The 18,999-nt window shown below is 41.9% G+C and overlaps 1 protein-coding gene across 1 annotated transcript in view; it reads right to left on the bottom strand.

Annotated features, from left to right (window-relative positions):
• Positions 1–7,457, bottom strand: part of RADX (RPA1 related single stranded DNA binding protein, X-linked) — a 46,704-nt gene extending 39,247 nt beyond the window's left edge. The window contains exon 1 of the mRNA XM_063431960.1: positions 6,759–7,457. Within this exon, the coding sequence (XP_063288030.1) occupies positions 6,759–7,338 (580 nt within the window). The 5' untranslated portion in view covers positions 7,339–7,457. The remainder of the gene's footprint in view (positions 1–6,758) is intronic.
• Between the last annotated feature and the right edge of the window lie 11,542 nt (positions 7,458–18,999).

Genomic DNA, 18,999 nt, shown 5'->3' with positions numbered 1-18,999 from the left:
TCCCCAAGGCTGCTAAAAAGTAAAAAAAAAATAATAATATTTAAAGCATTTTATAATATATGATACATATATAATGCATATACAAGATTTCATTATAAGTGTACTTTGAGATATATACACATCTCAAAATACACTTAGAATGAAAATATATAGATATTCTAAAATGCTTTAACTATATTATACAAAAAAAAAAACACATTTATAAAACAAACCTAATAAAAACGCTAACTTTGGCCACTAGTGGCTACTACAAAAGACTGGACATACCCCATTTTGAATACCCTGGGTTGTATACATTTGAAAATGTTATGCCATGATGGGTTATTTCACATTCCTGGGCTACCATATGGTCTCAAAAGGCAACAAGACCCAGCAAACCAATCTGGCAAACTGAATTGGGCAAGCCCTATACTGACCATGTAACTTTCAAAAACACCATAAAACCTGTACAAGGGGGTATTGTTATACTCGGGAGACCTCGCCAAACACAAATGAGTGTTTAAAAAAGTTAAACTTATCACGACGATAAAATCACCAGTAAAGGGGGGCGGGGCGGGGCAGGGCAGGGCAGGGCTTGGGAGCGGAGCTGAACGGACGCCATCTCCATCGGCTCCCGACCTCGCAGCGCTTAATCTGTGAATATCACGAGCATCTCAATCCAATCGACAACATTAATACTACTGAGAGTATTGGGAAACCGAGAGGAGTCGACTAATGCCCTTCTTTCACCAAACAAAGACAGGAAAGGTGAAACAGAAACAATGGGCCTACCTCACACCCACGAGATACAGCCTGGAGACTCTCCTAGACAGCATCGAGGCACACTATCACCCGGTCTCGGGGGAGATTGTCACCCCAACACACAGCAGCACCATTGCAACCATGGGGCACCGCACGCAGAAACAGCACCCGGCCTCGGCAGCAGACCAGCCAAATATCGGAGAGATGCTGCAACGACAAGCACCTTCCAAAATGGCCACCACCAGAACCTCCACCGCCCGCACTACCGGTGACAGCTCACTCACTGGAGCCAAGGTCTGAGGAAACATGACCCAACTCACCCCTGGCTTGCACAGGCCCGGGCGACAACACCTTCGCCACAAAACAAGACCTGCAAAAATGGATGCAGGAGATACAATCCTTGCAGGCCACAGATATTAGAACCCTAAAGACAGACTTACGCCAAACCGCGGAGCGGGTGAGTGCTGTGGAAGGGGATATACAAACACTGACCAGTGGAGTGTCAAATCTCACCAAAGCCCTGCAAACCCTGCAGAGAGCCCATCAAGCACTAACGACACAGGTGGCCAACCAAGAGGACCGCCTGCGCCACAATCATATCAAGCTCAGGGGAGTGCCGATAGGAATCACCCCAGAGGAGTTGCCCTACTTTATAAGAAGGCTTTTAACCACCATACTACCACCAGCTATAGCCAGAAAACTCACACTAGAGGGCACATTCCGCCTACCAGCAGGAAACAACACACCTGCTGCAGAGGCAAGAGACGTTATCCTGAAATGTGCCACATCACACGATAAAGCAGCAATAATGGCAGAAATCAGAGGCAAGACTCCCCTACCATTCGAAAATTCCCACCTGATTTTTTTCCAAGACCTATCTAGAGCGACACTGCACTGGCGAAGATCGATAAAGCACCTAACAAGCTCCTAGGACTACCGGACGCACCCCAGACAACCGCCCAGACAGGAATATCCCAGATGGGAGACCCAGCCACCACAAGACCATTTACCCCCCGTTCCCCAAGAACGGACTCGGAGACCTGACAATGGCAGCATGCGAAATTAGCCAAACCTATTATGCCTGTACGCAGTACTGTTAATCCTTCAGTTAAACTGTTCGCACATCCGGTGACAACCACACAACACCACACTGACATAGAGAGGCTCCAAACAAGCTCACTACCCCCTCCATTACGGACGTCTAGAACAAAAAGGGTGATAACACTTCACATAAAACTACTGGTAGAACTACCCCTGACCACTCGTGAATACCACAAAATAGTGCACCTACACATAGCAGTATGTAGCCTCACAAATGGTTCAAACTTGAGACTCCAACTAAAACGAGTATAAATATGGGCTAACGCTCTTCCATGAAGGGCCATAAGCCCAGGAGCAAATGTAAGCACTAATATCTGCAATTATTATGCAGCATGGATAAAAGTAAAAATGTGTGCTGACCAACTTGACAAATGCTGTGATATGTATAATCTTATAAACCAAAATGCTTTATCTCCTGTAAATGTCAATATAATGCACCAATAAAATAAAGAATAAAAAAAAAATCACCAGTAAAAGTGCAGTTTTTGTGTAAAAAAAAAAGAAAATACAAAAATACAAAATGCAAAAATCAAATAAAAACGCTACCTTTGGCAAAAGACTGGACATACCCCATTTTGAATACCGTGGGTTGTCTACTTTTACAAATGGTATGCCACGATGGGGTTAATTTTCATTCCTGGGCTGCTATACGGTCTCAAAGGCAACATAGGCCCAGCAGACCAATCTGGCAAATTTTAAAGTGAAAACATGGAATATTTGACCTGTACATTGCTGAACACATATTGAGGTGTTCTTTATCAGTAACACATAACAGGAACTGAGAATCCATGCCTAAAGTACAATGTGTGTGGAAAAAAAAATAAAAAATAAAATACTAACCAAAAGGTTGACAAAGACTGGTGGTAGAATTAGTGTATGGAAAGTGTTAAAATACCACCATTTGAAATACCCTAGGGTGTCTACTTTTCAAAAATATCTGGTTTGATGGGGGTAGATTACATTGTCCGGCTTCAAAAATGTCCCAAATAGGACATGGGTGCATGATGACCAGCTGTTAAAATTCCAAGTTGGAAAACTGGATTGTGCACCTTCTAAATAAGGTCTTTTAGCCCCCAGAGAACCCAACACATGGTAGATATTGTATTTAAGAGATGTTGCTGAACACTTCTTGGGGTGTTCTTTGGCAGTAACCCTTAAAAGGTCTCCGTACATGTATTCTTAAATTGCAATGTGTGTCAAAAAAAACAAACACCAATTATTTTATTTTAAATTTGGCATAGATTGGTGGTAAAATGGTTACGTGAAAAGAGTCAAAACACCCCAAGTTTAATACCTTATCAGGCATTGGCAACGTTCGGCACTGCAGATATTTTGGACTACACCTCCCATGATGCTTTGCAAGCATTATGTGCGTAAGAGCATTATGGGGGATGTAGTACACAACATCTGGAGTGCCGAAGGTTGCCTTCTTTAAAAAAATATATACATGTGAAGGGTTATTTGGGGATTCCTGACAGATATTATTAGTGTTACAATGTAACAACGTTAATTTTGAAGAAAAAAAAAGAATGGTTTGGAAATAGCAAAGTGCTACTTGTACTTATTGCCCTATAACTTCCCAAAAAAAGCTAAGAACATGTTAACATTGGGTATTTCTAAACTCAGGACAAAATTTAGAAACTATTTAGCACGGGTGTTTTTTGGCAGTTGTAGATGCGAGACAGATTTTAGAAAAAGGGTTTATTCTTTCATGATATGATGAAAATAATGGTATCTTTAGAAAGACCATTTAATGCCGAGAAAAACGGTATATTATATGTGTGGGTGCAGTAAATGAGTAAGAGGAAAATTACAGCTAAACACAAACACCGCAGAAACGTAAACAGCCCTCGTCCCAAATGGTAAGAAAATTGGTCTAGTCACTAAGGGGTTAAAGTACATATATGCTCTGCACTGTAAAAATAGCAGGATTTTCCCAATGATCCAGGATAAATATGGTGATTTTTGTCAAATGTGCACTAAGGAGTCCAAACAATATGAGGTATGGCAGAAAGTGTGAATCCCATAAGAAGACATAATAAAATAGAATTTTGCCACCAGCCGAGTTTCATAGTTTAACCAGTTCAATATGCTGGATTTCACCTGGTTATAGCTTTACAGATTATGCTGTAAGCCTTCATTAGCTCCTAATTCTCAGTGTGGGAAATTCTAATTTTTTCTTCTTTTTAAAGATTTCTTCTCTAAGCAATAGACATACATTCCAGAGAACCTTTATTATGTTTACCTTTCTTGCTGTAATAACTATCTTTACATATGAATGCTGTACTTACATGCTACGTGTATACATTTTTTAATACCTTTTATAAAATCCTATTAACAAAGTATAGGATTTGCATGTATATCAAACAGCAAAAGATTATCGAATTTACTCAGATCTGTTCTAATGCACAAAAAAATAAAAAATAAACAAACAACTATATTGCTTTTTGAAGATAAAAACACAGAGAACTGCAATATTTTGTCAATTGGTAGCACAAGCACCCAGCAGTCATATATTAAAAGGGAAACTTGGTCCATTTTAATTTGTCATACGACAGCAGTATAAGGGTTAATAAAAGAGCGGATGGGCGGCAATCTATTACATTTTACAGCTCGGTTTATTTCAACGGATTTATTAAACTACTTGGCTTCTATACTGCACCCTGACTAGCTGAAAAGTACATGTTAATTCTTGCCAGTGGTCAAACATTTTCAGTTTATAATGCAATATGCCTACACTCAGTAATAATCATCTGCAAATTCAGAAGCAAAGTATGGCACAAAGCTCCAACTTAAATAATTTAATATACTTAGGGGGTGTAGGGGGGGAAGGAATGAGAAGATGGGCACAAATCAAATGTATTTTTCTTTAATAAGGCAAAACCAAACAAATTATTCTCACAGTTCTTTATCTGCACATCATTCATCAGAACAATTATTTTGTTCCTTGAAGAAACTATGAAATGTATTCAATAAACAGGGAGTAGTTGACACTTTAAAAATTGTAGCCCAAAATAGCTGATTTGGAGAAAAAAATCTCTCCCTCTCTCTCATTTTGACCGAACAAGACAAGGTTATTTATTCTTGTACGGTTTTGCCAGGAATAGACCAGATAAACTGCAAATTTCAGGCCAATATAACATAACCCTAATCAGGAGTGAAATACATTTTTTAAAACTGACCTTTTTGGGCTTAAATGTTGAAATGATTATATCAAATATAAATTTAGCTAATATTCCCGCGAAAATGGGCATGCCTAAAAACACACCAAGAAGGGGAGGGGTGGGGGGGAAACAAAAAGTTTTTTACTGTTTACTGCATTACACTGAAAAAAAAGTGAGTTCACTAATGTGGTAGACAAAAAGCTTATTGATAAAAAAAAAAAAAAAATGAATGGCAAAAGTGTTTCACCTCCCTGAAATGTTTTAAATCATTTGTGAAACAGAAACATACAAAAAAGGAAATGGTCAACATCTGTTTTAGAACATACAAACATTGTAACAATTCCTAACTGTACTGATAACAAATTATACTTCTGGGGAGATCTATTATTTTTAATTTGTGTAAACATAATTTCTGGATGTATTGTGGCAAACTAACAGCTACAGATACTGGAGCTGGGTAGATTCCAAGGTAGATTACAATATTATATTTAAAAAAATGAATCTACAATGGAAGTCAAGTGCTCTAACCAGACATATACACAGAATGAGCAAAGAAACGGCATAACGTCTCCGAACATGTTAATGGTAGGTAAATCATACCGGTCCTGTCATTATCACATGCATAGGGCGCTCAAACCCATCTACTCCTGTGCATCAAACTCGTCTGGTTACAAATACGTGTCTGTTAGTCCACCAGGGTGCAGCTATGCAGAATTTGTTGGGGCTTTATAAATAAATAAATAATAATAAGATATGCAGTCATATACACACACACGTAAATAGAAGTTACCTCAGTCTGCAATAGGAAAATTTTAATTTAATAGTCACAATTGGTCAAAGGCCTGCTAGCCATGCCAAGCTTACCATTCCCATTGAGCCATTCTCCATGCCAGTCTTACCATTCCCATTGAGCCATTCTCCATGCCAGTCTTACCATTCCTATTGCGCCATTCTCCATGCCATCTTACCATTCCTATTGAGCCATTATCCATGCCATCTTACCATTCCTATTGAGCCATTATCCATGCCATCTTACCATACTCCATGCCATCTTACCATTCCCACTAAGCCATACTCCATGCCATCTTACCATACTCCATGCCAGTCTTACCATTCCCACTAAGCCACACTTCATGCCAGTCTTACCATTCCCATTGATCCATCCTCCATGCCAGTCTTACCATCCTCCATGCCAGTCTTACCATTCTCCATGCTAGTCTTACCATTCTCCATGCTAGTCTTACCATTCCCATTGATCCATACCATTCTTACCATTCCCATTGATCCATCCTCCATGCCAGTCTTACCATTCCCATTAATCCATCCTCCATGCCAGTCTTACCATTCCCATTAATCCATCCTCCATGCCAGTCTTACCATCCTCCATGCCATCTTACCATTCCCATTGATCCATACTCCATGCCAGTCTTACCATTCCCATTACTCCATCCTCCATGCCAGTCTTACCATTCCCATTACTCCATCCTCCATGCCAGTCTTACCATTAATCCATCCTCCATGCCAGTCTTACCATTGACATTAATCCATCCTCCATGCCAGTCTTACCATCCTCCATGCCATCTTACCATTCCCATTAATCCATCCTCCATGCCATCTTACCATTCTCCATGCCAGTCTTACCATTCCCATTGATCCATACTCCATGCCATCTTACCATACTCCATGCCAGTCTTACCATTCCCATTAATCCATCCTCCATGCCAGTCTTACCATTCTCCATGCCAGTCTTACCATTGACATTGAGCTGTTCCTCTGCCGGCTTGCCCTCTTTCCATATCCCCCCATAGGGATCCTCGTTATTCCAGAGGGGTAGGTAGTGTTTCCTGCCCCCCAGTAGCGGTATGTCCTCCCGGTCTCCCTGCCCGGTGACCCCGTCCTGCCCGGCCCCGTGTCCCTCCTCCAGCTCCAGCTCCTCGATGCACACCAGCCCGCTGGACAGCCTCTTCTCCAGGAAGCGGTAGGAGCAGCGGCCGATCCGGGCCCACAGCCCGCAACGGAGCCGGTTCCGGTGGACCCACTGGGCCAGCTCGGGTGACAGGAGCCAGGTATCCCGGCTCACCCCGTCCCACAGGCTCACATCGTAACAATAGGCCGCGGGCCGGGCGCCCTCCCCCAGGTACCGCTGGACGGCCAGCACCAGAACCGGCACCGGGTCCGGGAGAACCAGCCGCCGGCACTGTGACACCTGCAGCTGCTCCCGGGTGTGCTGGAGCCAGGATCCCGCGGCCGGGCCCGAGCTCAGACCGGGGGCTGTCCTGAATGACGGGCCCGGGCTCTCTGCGTCAAACTCGGCCAGCTGTGCCGCCTGCATCCCGCCGCCTCATCCACATAACCGGGCCCGTTACCAGGCAACGGGGCAGCGCGGGAATCCCCCCCACCCCTCTCTCTCCCCAGCTTCCACTGAGTGTCAGCACCGCTCCCCGACCGCGCTCATTCACTAAACTGCGAATCGCAGAACTGAAACTCTCAGTCACAGTGAGGGGGAAACTACAGGAAAATAGATACTGATAGTGTGACATAAATTCAAAATTACTGATCAAATCTGCCATAGGTCATCACAGACTCCTCCCAATGGGCAAACCCTGAACTCAATATATGAAAAGACAAAAAAATAAATAAAAAAACTTTCTTAAAGGAATAGTCTATTAAGTACCATAACCACTACAACACGCTACAGTGGTTATGGTGTGAGGGGTGCATCCTCCAAACAAGCTGTTTGAATATAAAAGTTTGACAGCTTACCTGGGTCCCGCCAGCAAACATGTAAAGCACATTTCTTTTTTAATTTAAAGCCAAAATGGAAACATCCTCCAAGTCATCGATGCTTTTAGTATTTCAACTTCGACCGTACAATTTTGTAGAATTTTCCACGAATATCACTTTACAGAGTAACCATAAGTGTTACTCTCTTTAACCCTTTAAGCACCAAGCCAATTGCACAAGTTGTAATCAAAACAAAACGTTAACAAAACCTTGAATTTGCGCTATATGTCTGTTCAGGCGTAATTCACCTCTTTCATATTATGTGCACCCACACTTATTATATATCATTTTGTTCAGGAGAAACAGGGCTTTCATGTCACATCATATTTTTATATATTAAACAATTTAATATGAATAAAATATAAAACAAAATGAGAAGTTAAGAAATGTTATTTTTTTTTAGTTCTGCATGGCATTTTAACTGTGAATGTCACAACACTGTGAGCTGTTTCTGCAATAAAGTACACATATTTGTATTTAGCGATTTCTCACGAGTAAAACAGTAGCCCCCCTCCCCCCATGTATTTTTCTTGGTGTTTTTGGAAAGTTACAGGGTCTAATATAGCATGTTACATTTTTCAGTTTATACACATTGAAATTTGCCAGACTGGTTATGTTGCCTTTGAGACCAAATGGTAGCCCAGGAATGAAAATTACCCCCATGACCCATTGTACAGCACTACAGCATTTTGCTGGCAGTATATAGATAATAAAATAATAATAATAATGATGGCATTACCCATCATTTGCAAAAGTAGACAACTCAAGGTATTACAAATGGGGTATGTCCAGTATTTTCTAGTAGCCACTTAGTCACAAACACTGGTCAAAGTTAGTATTCATATGTTTGTGTGTGAAAAAAAACAAAAAACTAAATTGAACGCTAATTTTGGCCAGTGTTTCTGACTAAGTGGATACTAAAAAAGACTGGACATATCCCATTTGCAGTACCTTGGGTTGCCTACTTTTGCAACTGGTATGCTATCATGGGGGTAATTCTCATTCCTGTGCTACTATATGGTCTCAAAGGCAACATAAATCTGGCAAAATTAAATGTGAAAAAAAAAGGAAATTCAAGCCTTATATTTGACTCAGTAACTTTTGAAAACATCATAAAACCTGTACATGGGGGTTACTGTTATACTCAGGAGACTTTGCTGAACACAAATATTAATGTTTAAAAATAGTAAAATAGGGGGCTGGGCTGTGAATATAAATTTTTTTATACACAACATCCCCCTCCCTTCCCCCCCTCCCCCTCAGTTTGCTTGACACAAAGCAAGTTCAATTGTATCACTTTTTTTTTTACCATTGTAGCATACATCAGATTTCATGGAATACAGAAAAAATGCAATGGTTGTATGAAGTTTTAAAATAAACTAATGCAAAATATTTTGAAATAAATTGGTAAAAATAAAATAGTCTCACAATATAGTTCAAAATGACTCATCAGAGAACTGAAAAGGCATGTAACAACTTGTGAGTTTGCTCACATAAGATCATTTTTGATCATGACAGAATCGTTTGTGCGATCAGAGATTCATACACTTTATGAGCTCAACTTCTTTATATATTATGGAGATAATGGATATAAAAATATAAATAAAATATAAGATATATTTACCTCTGAACGTTCGTAATCTGATACAAATTCAAAGATTCTCTAGAGAAGGAAGTCGTTTTTGGCTAGTTTTGTTCCTCCTATTACTTTCAGTAGGAGTTGCGTGCCAAACAGTGTCTATATGATATATAATTCAACAATGCTTATATTAACTGTAGAGGCTCTCTCATACAGAATCTTTATATATAAAACTTACATGGAATGTAAAATAACCAAGTGAACGGTGACTGGAACAGTCTATTCTATTGTATTCTCTGGAAAAGGGCCTTATATCTGTGATCAGGTGATTTTTATGACTTCTGAGTTTGATGATTGCTTGGGGTTATGTTAACAAGATGTTCATATTAATAGACATTGTTTTGCTTGTTTTTTGTTTTTATTTGCCTTTAGGTTCATCATTTTCTTTTCCACTTTTTTCAGTTACCTGTGCTATTACATAGTCATAATTCTGCCCTTCCTCTTATTGTCGTATTGTCCATGCATAATCTAATGACAAATTCTCATTCCCTGCCTTTATCTTTTGGTCAACTATTCTCACTGTCTCACAGTCTGATGTTTGTTCCATTGCGACCAGTGTCAAATCTGCTGACATCTTATGATCTCCTTGGATAAACTAGGGAGAGGGTTAAAAAGTCAATCAGGGCTGGCCTTATGGAAGTGTAAGCTCTTCATCATCTCCACTTGACATAGAAGAAGGCCATTGGTGAGTTGCAGAGGATGATCTTTGAAAGGTCTTGCGGCATCTTACACAGACCCCCATTTTGTGCATCTGATATGTGATTGACACAGCTACTGGTGTATAAAGCTTTAAATGGAATGCTGATTGAGTGCACCTCCCAAATTGGAACAGTATGGAATCAGGATGAGGTGGATAGGGGATTGTACCAGTGTTGTAAATTGTGTGACTGGTGGTGCTCAAAATGGACAGCCCCATCTAGAAAGGGGCAGATCTGCCCATGGGCGCCAGCCTGACTGACAGCATCAAACACAGGAGACCTTGCAGTGAGGTCTCAGAGTGAATATGTCTAATGACGTGCTCATACTGTGATTCCTAGGGAGCAGTTCCATGGTGTCACCGGATGCACAGGGAACAAAATTAGGACAGTGGCTCATACCCTAAAATAGGGACAATCCAGCCATGAGCTAGACAGTTGAATGCCTGGAAAATGGTGAAATAGAGAAGGGAAATTGTCCATTAGGATACCTCCTTAATTACTTCCCTCCTAGGTGCTACAATAAAATTGAAAACAAAAATGCAAAAATCCTACAAATGACAATGCCACTTTAAGTGCAACTTTAGAACTTACCTGAACTGCAGAGATCCCTAAATGAAAGAGAAACAGGAGCACAAATTCATTGTGCAAGGTAGAGAAACCTATGTTGCAATTGTAGAGGTGTAGAAAGCAGTCATTGCAATTAAAAGACAAGCCAAGGTCAGGACACAAATAGTCAGAAATAGTTCGGTAAGACGGACACAGCAGGAAAACAGAATATATTTCTAACACTATAACAGGAACTGGAAACCACATATTGGTATTCCGCAAGAGCAAGATGTATAGTCCTGACACAGTTATTTGTAACAGCTGATTAGAAAACATTCAGATTCATTGCGTGCATTCACATTTTACTCATCACAATCTCTCGCCTCATATTTGCATTGCATTTGGGAAGCTAAACACTTTCATGCCCATTGATTTACCCTCGAAAAGTAAAGCAATATTCAGAGGAAAGAAGGACAGAGGACTGTCAAGCACATAAAAGGACACTAAGGGCACCCAGACCACTTCATCTCATTGAAGTGGCCTGGGTCTCTGCCCTTTTAGCCCTACAATGTAAAACAGGTTTGTGGCGGATCCAACCTCGCCACTGGCTACTGGAGGAGCCTGGTCGCCCGCCTCCTGCCACTGGACTATGGCCCCATGTTTAACAGTGTTATTTTTCCCTGCAGCAAGGCTGGTTTGTGCCTTTCTGCGGACTGTTAAAGCCATGCTACCCCAGATAGCTATGCCATGGAGCCCAGCCGTATACTGAAAGACTGTATGAAAGACTTTGGCTCCATGGCAATTGAACTGTATGTATGTGATCTGAGCGCCATTCGGTAATAATGTGTGCTCAGATCTAAGCTATCTGGGGATAGGTTGAATATGTATGTTCTATGTGATAAATGTAACAGTATGTATTTTTATGCCTTTTATTGTCCTTTGTCTGCCATGTGGTTAATGGAGTTTTGCCTCTGTCTTTGGAGATAATTGGATTACTTCCCAATTATCTTCAGGACAGAGAGGAGGGATTGTGATGCATTGTGGGATTGTAAGCTTGTGATTGGTCAATGCCCAATATGTTTCACAGTTTCCCATCTGGTCCCCTAGGGGAGTGTCCACCAGGTGGGAGACCTGCATAAAAGCCGGGCAGGTAGCCCCAGTAAATCAGTTTTACTTGATCCTCAAACGAAGTGTCATCTCGTTCTTGGGGGGAATTGGATTGTATGCTGTTAGAGTGCGACTGCCAGGAGTGTAAACTGTTCGTATGTTTTTTTTTCTGTTCGGCTGTTTACAGCATTCGTGTGTTTCTTGTTCGGGAGTTTGGAGCATTCCCCTGGTTCCAGTTCGGGAGATTCGTGAATTCATTTGTTTTCAGTTCGGGAGACTGGTGAATTCATCTGTTTGCAGTTCGGGAGATTGATGATTGCAGTAGCTGTCTGTGCATCTGAAAAGGGGAATATCGCCTAAACGGTTTTTAACCTCTTGTGTGCAAAACGGTCCGTTACAAGGTTTATTGTAAAAATGTACAGTCTTTTAGCTGTTTGCAGTTAACAAATCAAACAAAATACAATTGAATTAGCTCAACACAATGAATGCTTCAAGTGGTTTCCCCAAATTCAACTGAAATGCGACTTATAATGACTTCTCCAATCTCAAAATTATTCAGCCCCTTCACGTCAAGCATCTTTAGTACTTAGTAGAGTACTCTTTTGCTGTTATGACCTGCTGCAAACAAGATGTATAGCCAGACACCAGCTTCTAAAAGTGTTCCTAAGAAATATTTGTCCATTGCTCATGAGCAATGGCCTCCAGTTCAGTAATATTTTTGGGTTTGTGTATTGCAATTGCCTTCTTTAACCCCTTAAGGACACATGACATGTGTGGCATGTCATAATTCTCTTTTATTCCAGAAGTTTGGTCCTTAAGGGGTTAAATCCCACCAGAGATTTTCTATGGGGTTCAAGTCAGAGGAATGTGATGGCCACTGTAGAAATATCCAGGGCGTCTTCTGCAAGCCTTGGTTGAATTTGAGGTATTCTTGGGATCATTGTCTTGTTGGGAGGTGCAATGACGCCCAAACTTCAGCTTTCTCACAGACAGCATGATGTTTCCTCCTAGGATTTTCTGATACTTCAATGAATCCATCTTGTCTTCCACACATTCCAGGTTTCCAGTACCAGAAGATGCAAAGCAGTTCCAGAGCATCACCGAGCCACCAACATGTCTTGGAGTTCTGGCATGGAAACCTTCTGCGTTTAGTACGTGCCTGTTGCCATCACTGAAACATCGGTGCCTGTTGCCATCAAGTCTTGATGCTGATCTTTTGCAGTCACTTGAGGGTTTTAAATAGTCTGGCTTCCCAGAAATCTGATTGCAGCTTCCTTTTTTTTGCCCCATCCAGGTAGTGTAACATCTATTCCTTCAACTTTGAACTTGCGAACTATGCTTCCAACAGTGTCTCTAGGAACATTCAGTGCCATTGCTATCTTATTATATACTATTCCTTTGTGAAGGGCAATGATCTCTTCTCTTAACTTTGTGGACCATTCTTTTAACTTAGCCATATTGCTAACATGCCGACAAACGTGACATTCAACAAACCCCTAGCCAGTTCAGGTATTGTAAGTGTTTCAGCTCAAGCACACCTGGTGCAACTAATGAAGCCCTTAATTAGTTGCATTAGGTATGCTTGAGACAACACCTATTTTGCATATGTGTGCTGCTATGATGTATTCTGTTCTGTAGGTTAAATATTTTTAAGACTGAAGAAGTCATTATAAGTTACATTTTCAGGAGCACGACCGAGCATCGAGGAACATCGGCGCTGGAATCAAACAAGTGAATGAAAACTTTTTTTAATCCTTTCATGGAAGGGAGGGGGCAGGTGGGGCTGGTAGCACAGAGGGACACTTTAGTGTTAGGAATTCATGTTGTGATAACATATCCCACAGTGGTATAGCAAGCAGTGCCCAGAAGCAGAAAGTGGGAACTAGGGATTCAAGTCCCACCAGATGCAGGTTTCATTTTTATATCTTTAGCCACCGCCTTGTACACATAGGATGGCTTCCCTGTGGTCCTGCTGCTGGCTGAGGCTGATGTGAGGCTGGGCAGACTGTCTCCTTGATCCACCTCCTGTTTGACCCTCCTGCTCTATGCCTTCCCGTGCGGGCTCTCTCTGTAGCTGGGAGAAAGTGATAGGCTGTTAGTTCCTCTCAGCATCACCTATATTACAGTTGCCTAGTTGCACTTTCTATTGATTTCTCTAGCACAATGTATATACAGGGAGGAGCTAAATTATATTAAGTAAAAACTATGATGGCAGTTATCCTTCAATAAAAATATCATATATAAATATAGATTTTTTTTTTTTTACTTTTTCTCCTGTGTTTATCACTTAATCTGTGAACCAAATTGCGGGAAAATGCTCCTATCAGTGTACTGTACCTATCAGTGTAATATTATACGATGTGTATATTTTGCAGTACACCGATTGGCAGTGGTGTATCTTGGTTTTGTGCTGCCCTAGGCAGGACAAAACTCAGACACCCCCCCCCCACCCATCCCTTCCCCCCTGCCCCGCCTTCTAAATACACACACATTCACTGACAGATACGCATACACTAGCTAACAGACACACACAGTCGGACACACACACACACACAGTCGGACACACACACACTAACAGACACACACAGTGAGACACACACTAACAGACACACACAGTGAGACACACACTAACAAACACACACAGTCGGACACACACACAAACACACACACTAACAAACACACACAGTGAGACACACACTAACAGACACACACAGTGAGACACACACACTAACAGACACACACAGTGAGACACACACACTAACAAACACACACAGTCTGACACACACACTAACAAACACACACAGTCGGACACACACTAACAAACACACACACAGTCGGACACACACACAGTGAGACACACACACTAACAGACACACACAATGAGACACACACACTAACAAACACACACAGTCTGACACACACACTAACAAACACACACAGTCGGACACACACTTACAAACACACACAGTCGGACACACACACAGTGAGACACACACACTAACAGACACACACAGTGAAACACACACACTAACAAACACACACAGTCTGACACACACACTAACAAACACACACAGTCGGACACACACTTACAAACACACACTAACAGACACACACTAACAGACACACACACTAACGGACACACAGTCAGACACACACACAGTCACAGGCACAGTCACAGACACACAGTCACAGACACACACACACACACACTAACAGACACACACACACTAACAGACACACACACTAACAGACACACACAGTCAGAGACACACACACACACACACTCACATTAACACATTTTTTTTTAATTTTTATTTACTCCCCCCCCCCCCTACCTTTGGGAATGCTGGGGGTGGGGGGGGTTCTCCCATTCCCTGGTGGTCCAGTGGCTGCAGGGCGGCACTGGCGGGCAGGCTGGGCGGCCGGCGAGGGAGCTCTTCCCCTGAGCTCTCTGCTCAGCTCCCTCGCGCGCCGCCCGCAGAGTGAGGCTGGGAGGCGGAGCCGGAATATGACGTCATATTCCGGCTCCCAGTCTCACTCTGCGGGCGGCGCGCGAGGGAGCTGAGCAGAGAGCTCAGGGGAAGAGCTCCCTCGCCGGCCGCCCAGCAACCAGCCCAGCAGGTCTGTTAGCCGCAAGGCTAACAAGACATTTGCCTTGGGCATTTGGGGGCGGCGTTTTTTGCCGCCCCCTGGAAAATGCCGCCCAAGGCAAATGCCTTGTTTGCCTCGCGGCTAATACGCCCCTGCCGATTGGCCCATTGTCCGTCCACCTTTTTGTTTTGTCTGATTCAATTTGTGAATTGGGGAGGGGTAGAGGGGTAGATGTTATTGCAAGTTCACTAGCAAACCATTGTTTAAACCATAATATTATCAACTCCATAACTAGCCTGCATTTTGCTTGTAAGGAAGTACAGGGCTAAGGTGCAAAGATTAGTGATTGAATGAGATATGGGGGAATTCATGAGAGGGAGATTTAACTTGGCGTATTGATCATCTGATCAATTTCTGACACATTTATTCAAGTCATATTCACATGTTCATTTATTTGAATTATTATTAAAATGAAATTAAAATTAAATTAATCATAATTATAATTTTGCATAGAGATCACACATTTCTATTTTTATTTACTGAGTGTAAGAGAAGAATGAAATCACACAAAGAGGGAAACGATGCTTTGGGAGAGGTGGCAGAATATGGAGCAGAGGGGGGAAAGCAATTAGAAGGGAGAGACGACTCAACCCTAGTACAGGTCAGACCTGTATAGCTCAGATAGTCAGGAAAGAGGCCAGAGTAGTATTGGGCATTCAGTAATTAAAAGGTAGAAACAAATGTACCCATTTGGCTAACTTTGCCATGGTAAGGGTCAAACTGTCCAATGAGGACAAACATTTCTTAACTAAACACTCATGAGAAGGAATGCTCTAAGGGCCATGGAGGATGCGGTTAATGTTTTTAAAATCACGAGACCAGATGGAGCTATCAAAAAGAGATGTGTGGTCTGCAAGAGCTGCATAAAGTAGATGTCTAGGTGCACAGGTATAGCGTGGTGTCGGACATTTAGTACCATTGGACAAGCCATCCCTTCAACTATTTTCCCTTTTTTTTACAGCCATGCCTGCCTTCAGTAAATTATATAACCCCTTTTCATAGACCAGGGAGTAGGGAGATGGTGGCAAGTCACTTGCCCTAATATTAGCCCACACAGCCAGTGTTTAACCCCTTAAGGACCAAACTTCTGGAATAAAAGGGAATCATGACATGTCACACATGTCATGTGTCCTTAAGGGGTTAAGGGAATAGAAACAGTGCACACCTCTGGTATGTTAAGCGTTTATTTGGGTCGTCTAGATTTTATTAACAAGACAAACTGGAAAGGAAGAAAAATTCCCATTATGAGTCATTTCTTTTAAAAGCTCTCGGGCTCTGCAAACGTTTTTTTTCAGACTTTTTTCCTGTTAGGCAAGCAGCTGAAATTGGCATTTGTTCAACCAATACATGTACAGACATTCCCAATGTTTTAGTGCTGACAAACTATCAGTCTTTTTCACTTCATCTCCAAAATAAAAAACAACAAAAAACACACACAGAAAGGAAATGCTGGTAAAAATACCAACCCTGCATTATTCAGATTAGAAAACTGTCCTGGATTTCATGTATTAAATGTCCCACTAGAGCTCTTCACCAGAAACAGAATCTGATATGTTTGCAAAATGGGCATTTTATTAACGATAGTTTAACGCTGCACTCCAACAAATGCTTATCTTTTTTTATGGTTTTTGTATGCATCTTAAATTCAACCTTTGCTGCTCCATACATAAAGGGTTTCTATGCATGATATACACTGATCAGCAACAAAATTAAAACCAGCTGCCTAATATCGTACAACTGATAAAACAGCTCTGATGCTTTGACGCATGGAGTCCACAAGACCTCTGAATGTGTCCTGTGGTATCTGGCACCAAGACATTAGCAGTAGATTCTTTAAGTCCTGCAAGTTGCCAAGTGGGGCCTCCATGGATCGGATTTGTTGTTCCAGCACACCCTTCAGATGCTCAATCGGATTGAGATCTTAGGAATGTGGAGGGTAAAGAAACACCTGAACTCTGTGCCGTGTTCATCAAACCATTCCCTAACAATTATAAGAGTGTGGCAGTGTGCATTATCCTGCTGAAAGAGGCCAGTGAACAGGGGTCATCATGGGCACGCTGACTGGTCTGTGGCTATGCAGCTTCATACGTAGCAAACAGTGATGCACTGTGTGTACTGACATTTTTCTATCATGTCCAGGATTACATTTTTCAGCAATTTTAAATAGCCCTTCTGGTCTGATCACACTTCTATAGATTCTCCAGAAAGTAGGAATAGGATGGATTTATCCACTGTAGATCTCCTTCAGTTTGTCTGTAGGAGTTCCTTATGTAGTAGCAGGATGAAGCAGCATGTAGCAGCAGGATGGAGGTAGGCAGATCCGGGGCTGCGCACTTCGGACATTATATGCCTTCAAATGGCCCCGATGTAGGAGGTAAAATTGGTCTAGTATAATAACCAACGTTCCCGCCATTCATCTGAGCGGAACGTCATGACGTCATCATTGTGTCTATGCGTGATGATGTCAGAGGGTGTACGGTGGCTGTGGAAGTAGAAAATTGATGTAAAAAACGATCACGATCCACAGTGCCACTCACTAGTAGTGGAGAAGGTGGTTACTACAGTTCACATAAAAATCAACAGAAGAATACCTTGTTTAATTGTATTCTGTTATATAAATAATTATCAAAGCTAACAGAACTTATTACAGAAAGTGTATTATAAGTCTAGTCAAGGAGACTGCACCATTTTCCACTACTTTCTCAGGTTGTCCAATGTTGCCTCCTCATGGAGGTCCATTGAGTTGACGCTAGGTTTGAGAGCCAGGGTGGTATCCCCTGTTTAAGGTTCTCAGGGGCATCCCATGTAAGTGCCAGATTCTCTGTCCCCCTGGCCACAGTGTCCTCCCTATATCACTTTAGGGGTGAGAATAAAGACTCTACCTTAATATTTCTCCATTTTCCCTATTCTGTAATTAAAGTAGTGTAATTGGGATGTGGCCCCTTTAATAGGCGGATAGTTCCTGCATCAGAATCTGTGCTATTCCTGCTTGTCTGTTTAGCTGTTCTGAGGTTTGCAAAGTGGAGACACAGAGCGGTTCACTGCTTATTTAGGGGGTTTCCCAGTATGTAAAAAAATGCTTGCACAAAGGAACGGCGTTTTTTCATATAAAAAAGACCAAACAAACAAAACATTAGCCAAGCTCTCTAATACAAAGGCGGCCCTTACACAGCCTTCTGTGGTGGTAAAACATGCGAGGTTCACGACTGCTATATCTGCTTTCTCCTGGCAGGACTCCTACTCCTAAGCTTCATAGCCTGTCTGTTGGAAGAGGTTTATTTAATATCCATCTGGCCTTCCAACCTCTTTGCAGATGAATACTTAACAAGATTTACTAACCTGCGGAGTCCCAGATTAAGGTAGCCTGGCTCACTTAACATTTGCCCCTCTTGTCCCTCTGTGAGGGATAACACTGACTGTACAGTAAGTGCAATATGTATTGACTGCTTGGATTCCAAGGTTCCAGTGTCTCAAGCTCAGGTCTTTTGAGAATGTGTTGACCATTCAGGGGGCATGGAGCTGATTATAGTAAATATAGTATAGTAAGTATAGTAATGGGGAGAAATTC

The sequence above is a fragment of the Pelobates fuscus genome, chromosome 9, assembly GCF_036172605.1.
Source record: "Pelobates fuscus isolate aPelFus1 chromosome 9, aPelFus1.pri, whole genome shotgun sequence".
NCBI lineage: Eukaryota > Metazoa > Chordata > Amphibia > Anura > Pelobatidae > Pelobates > Pelobates fuscus.
This window is presented reverse-complemented; position numbering and strand designations above follow the sequence as displayed.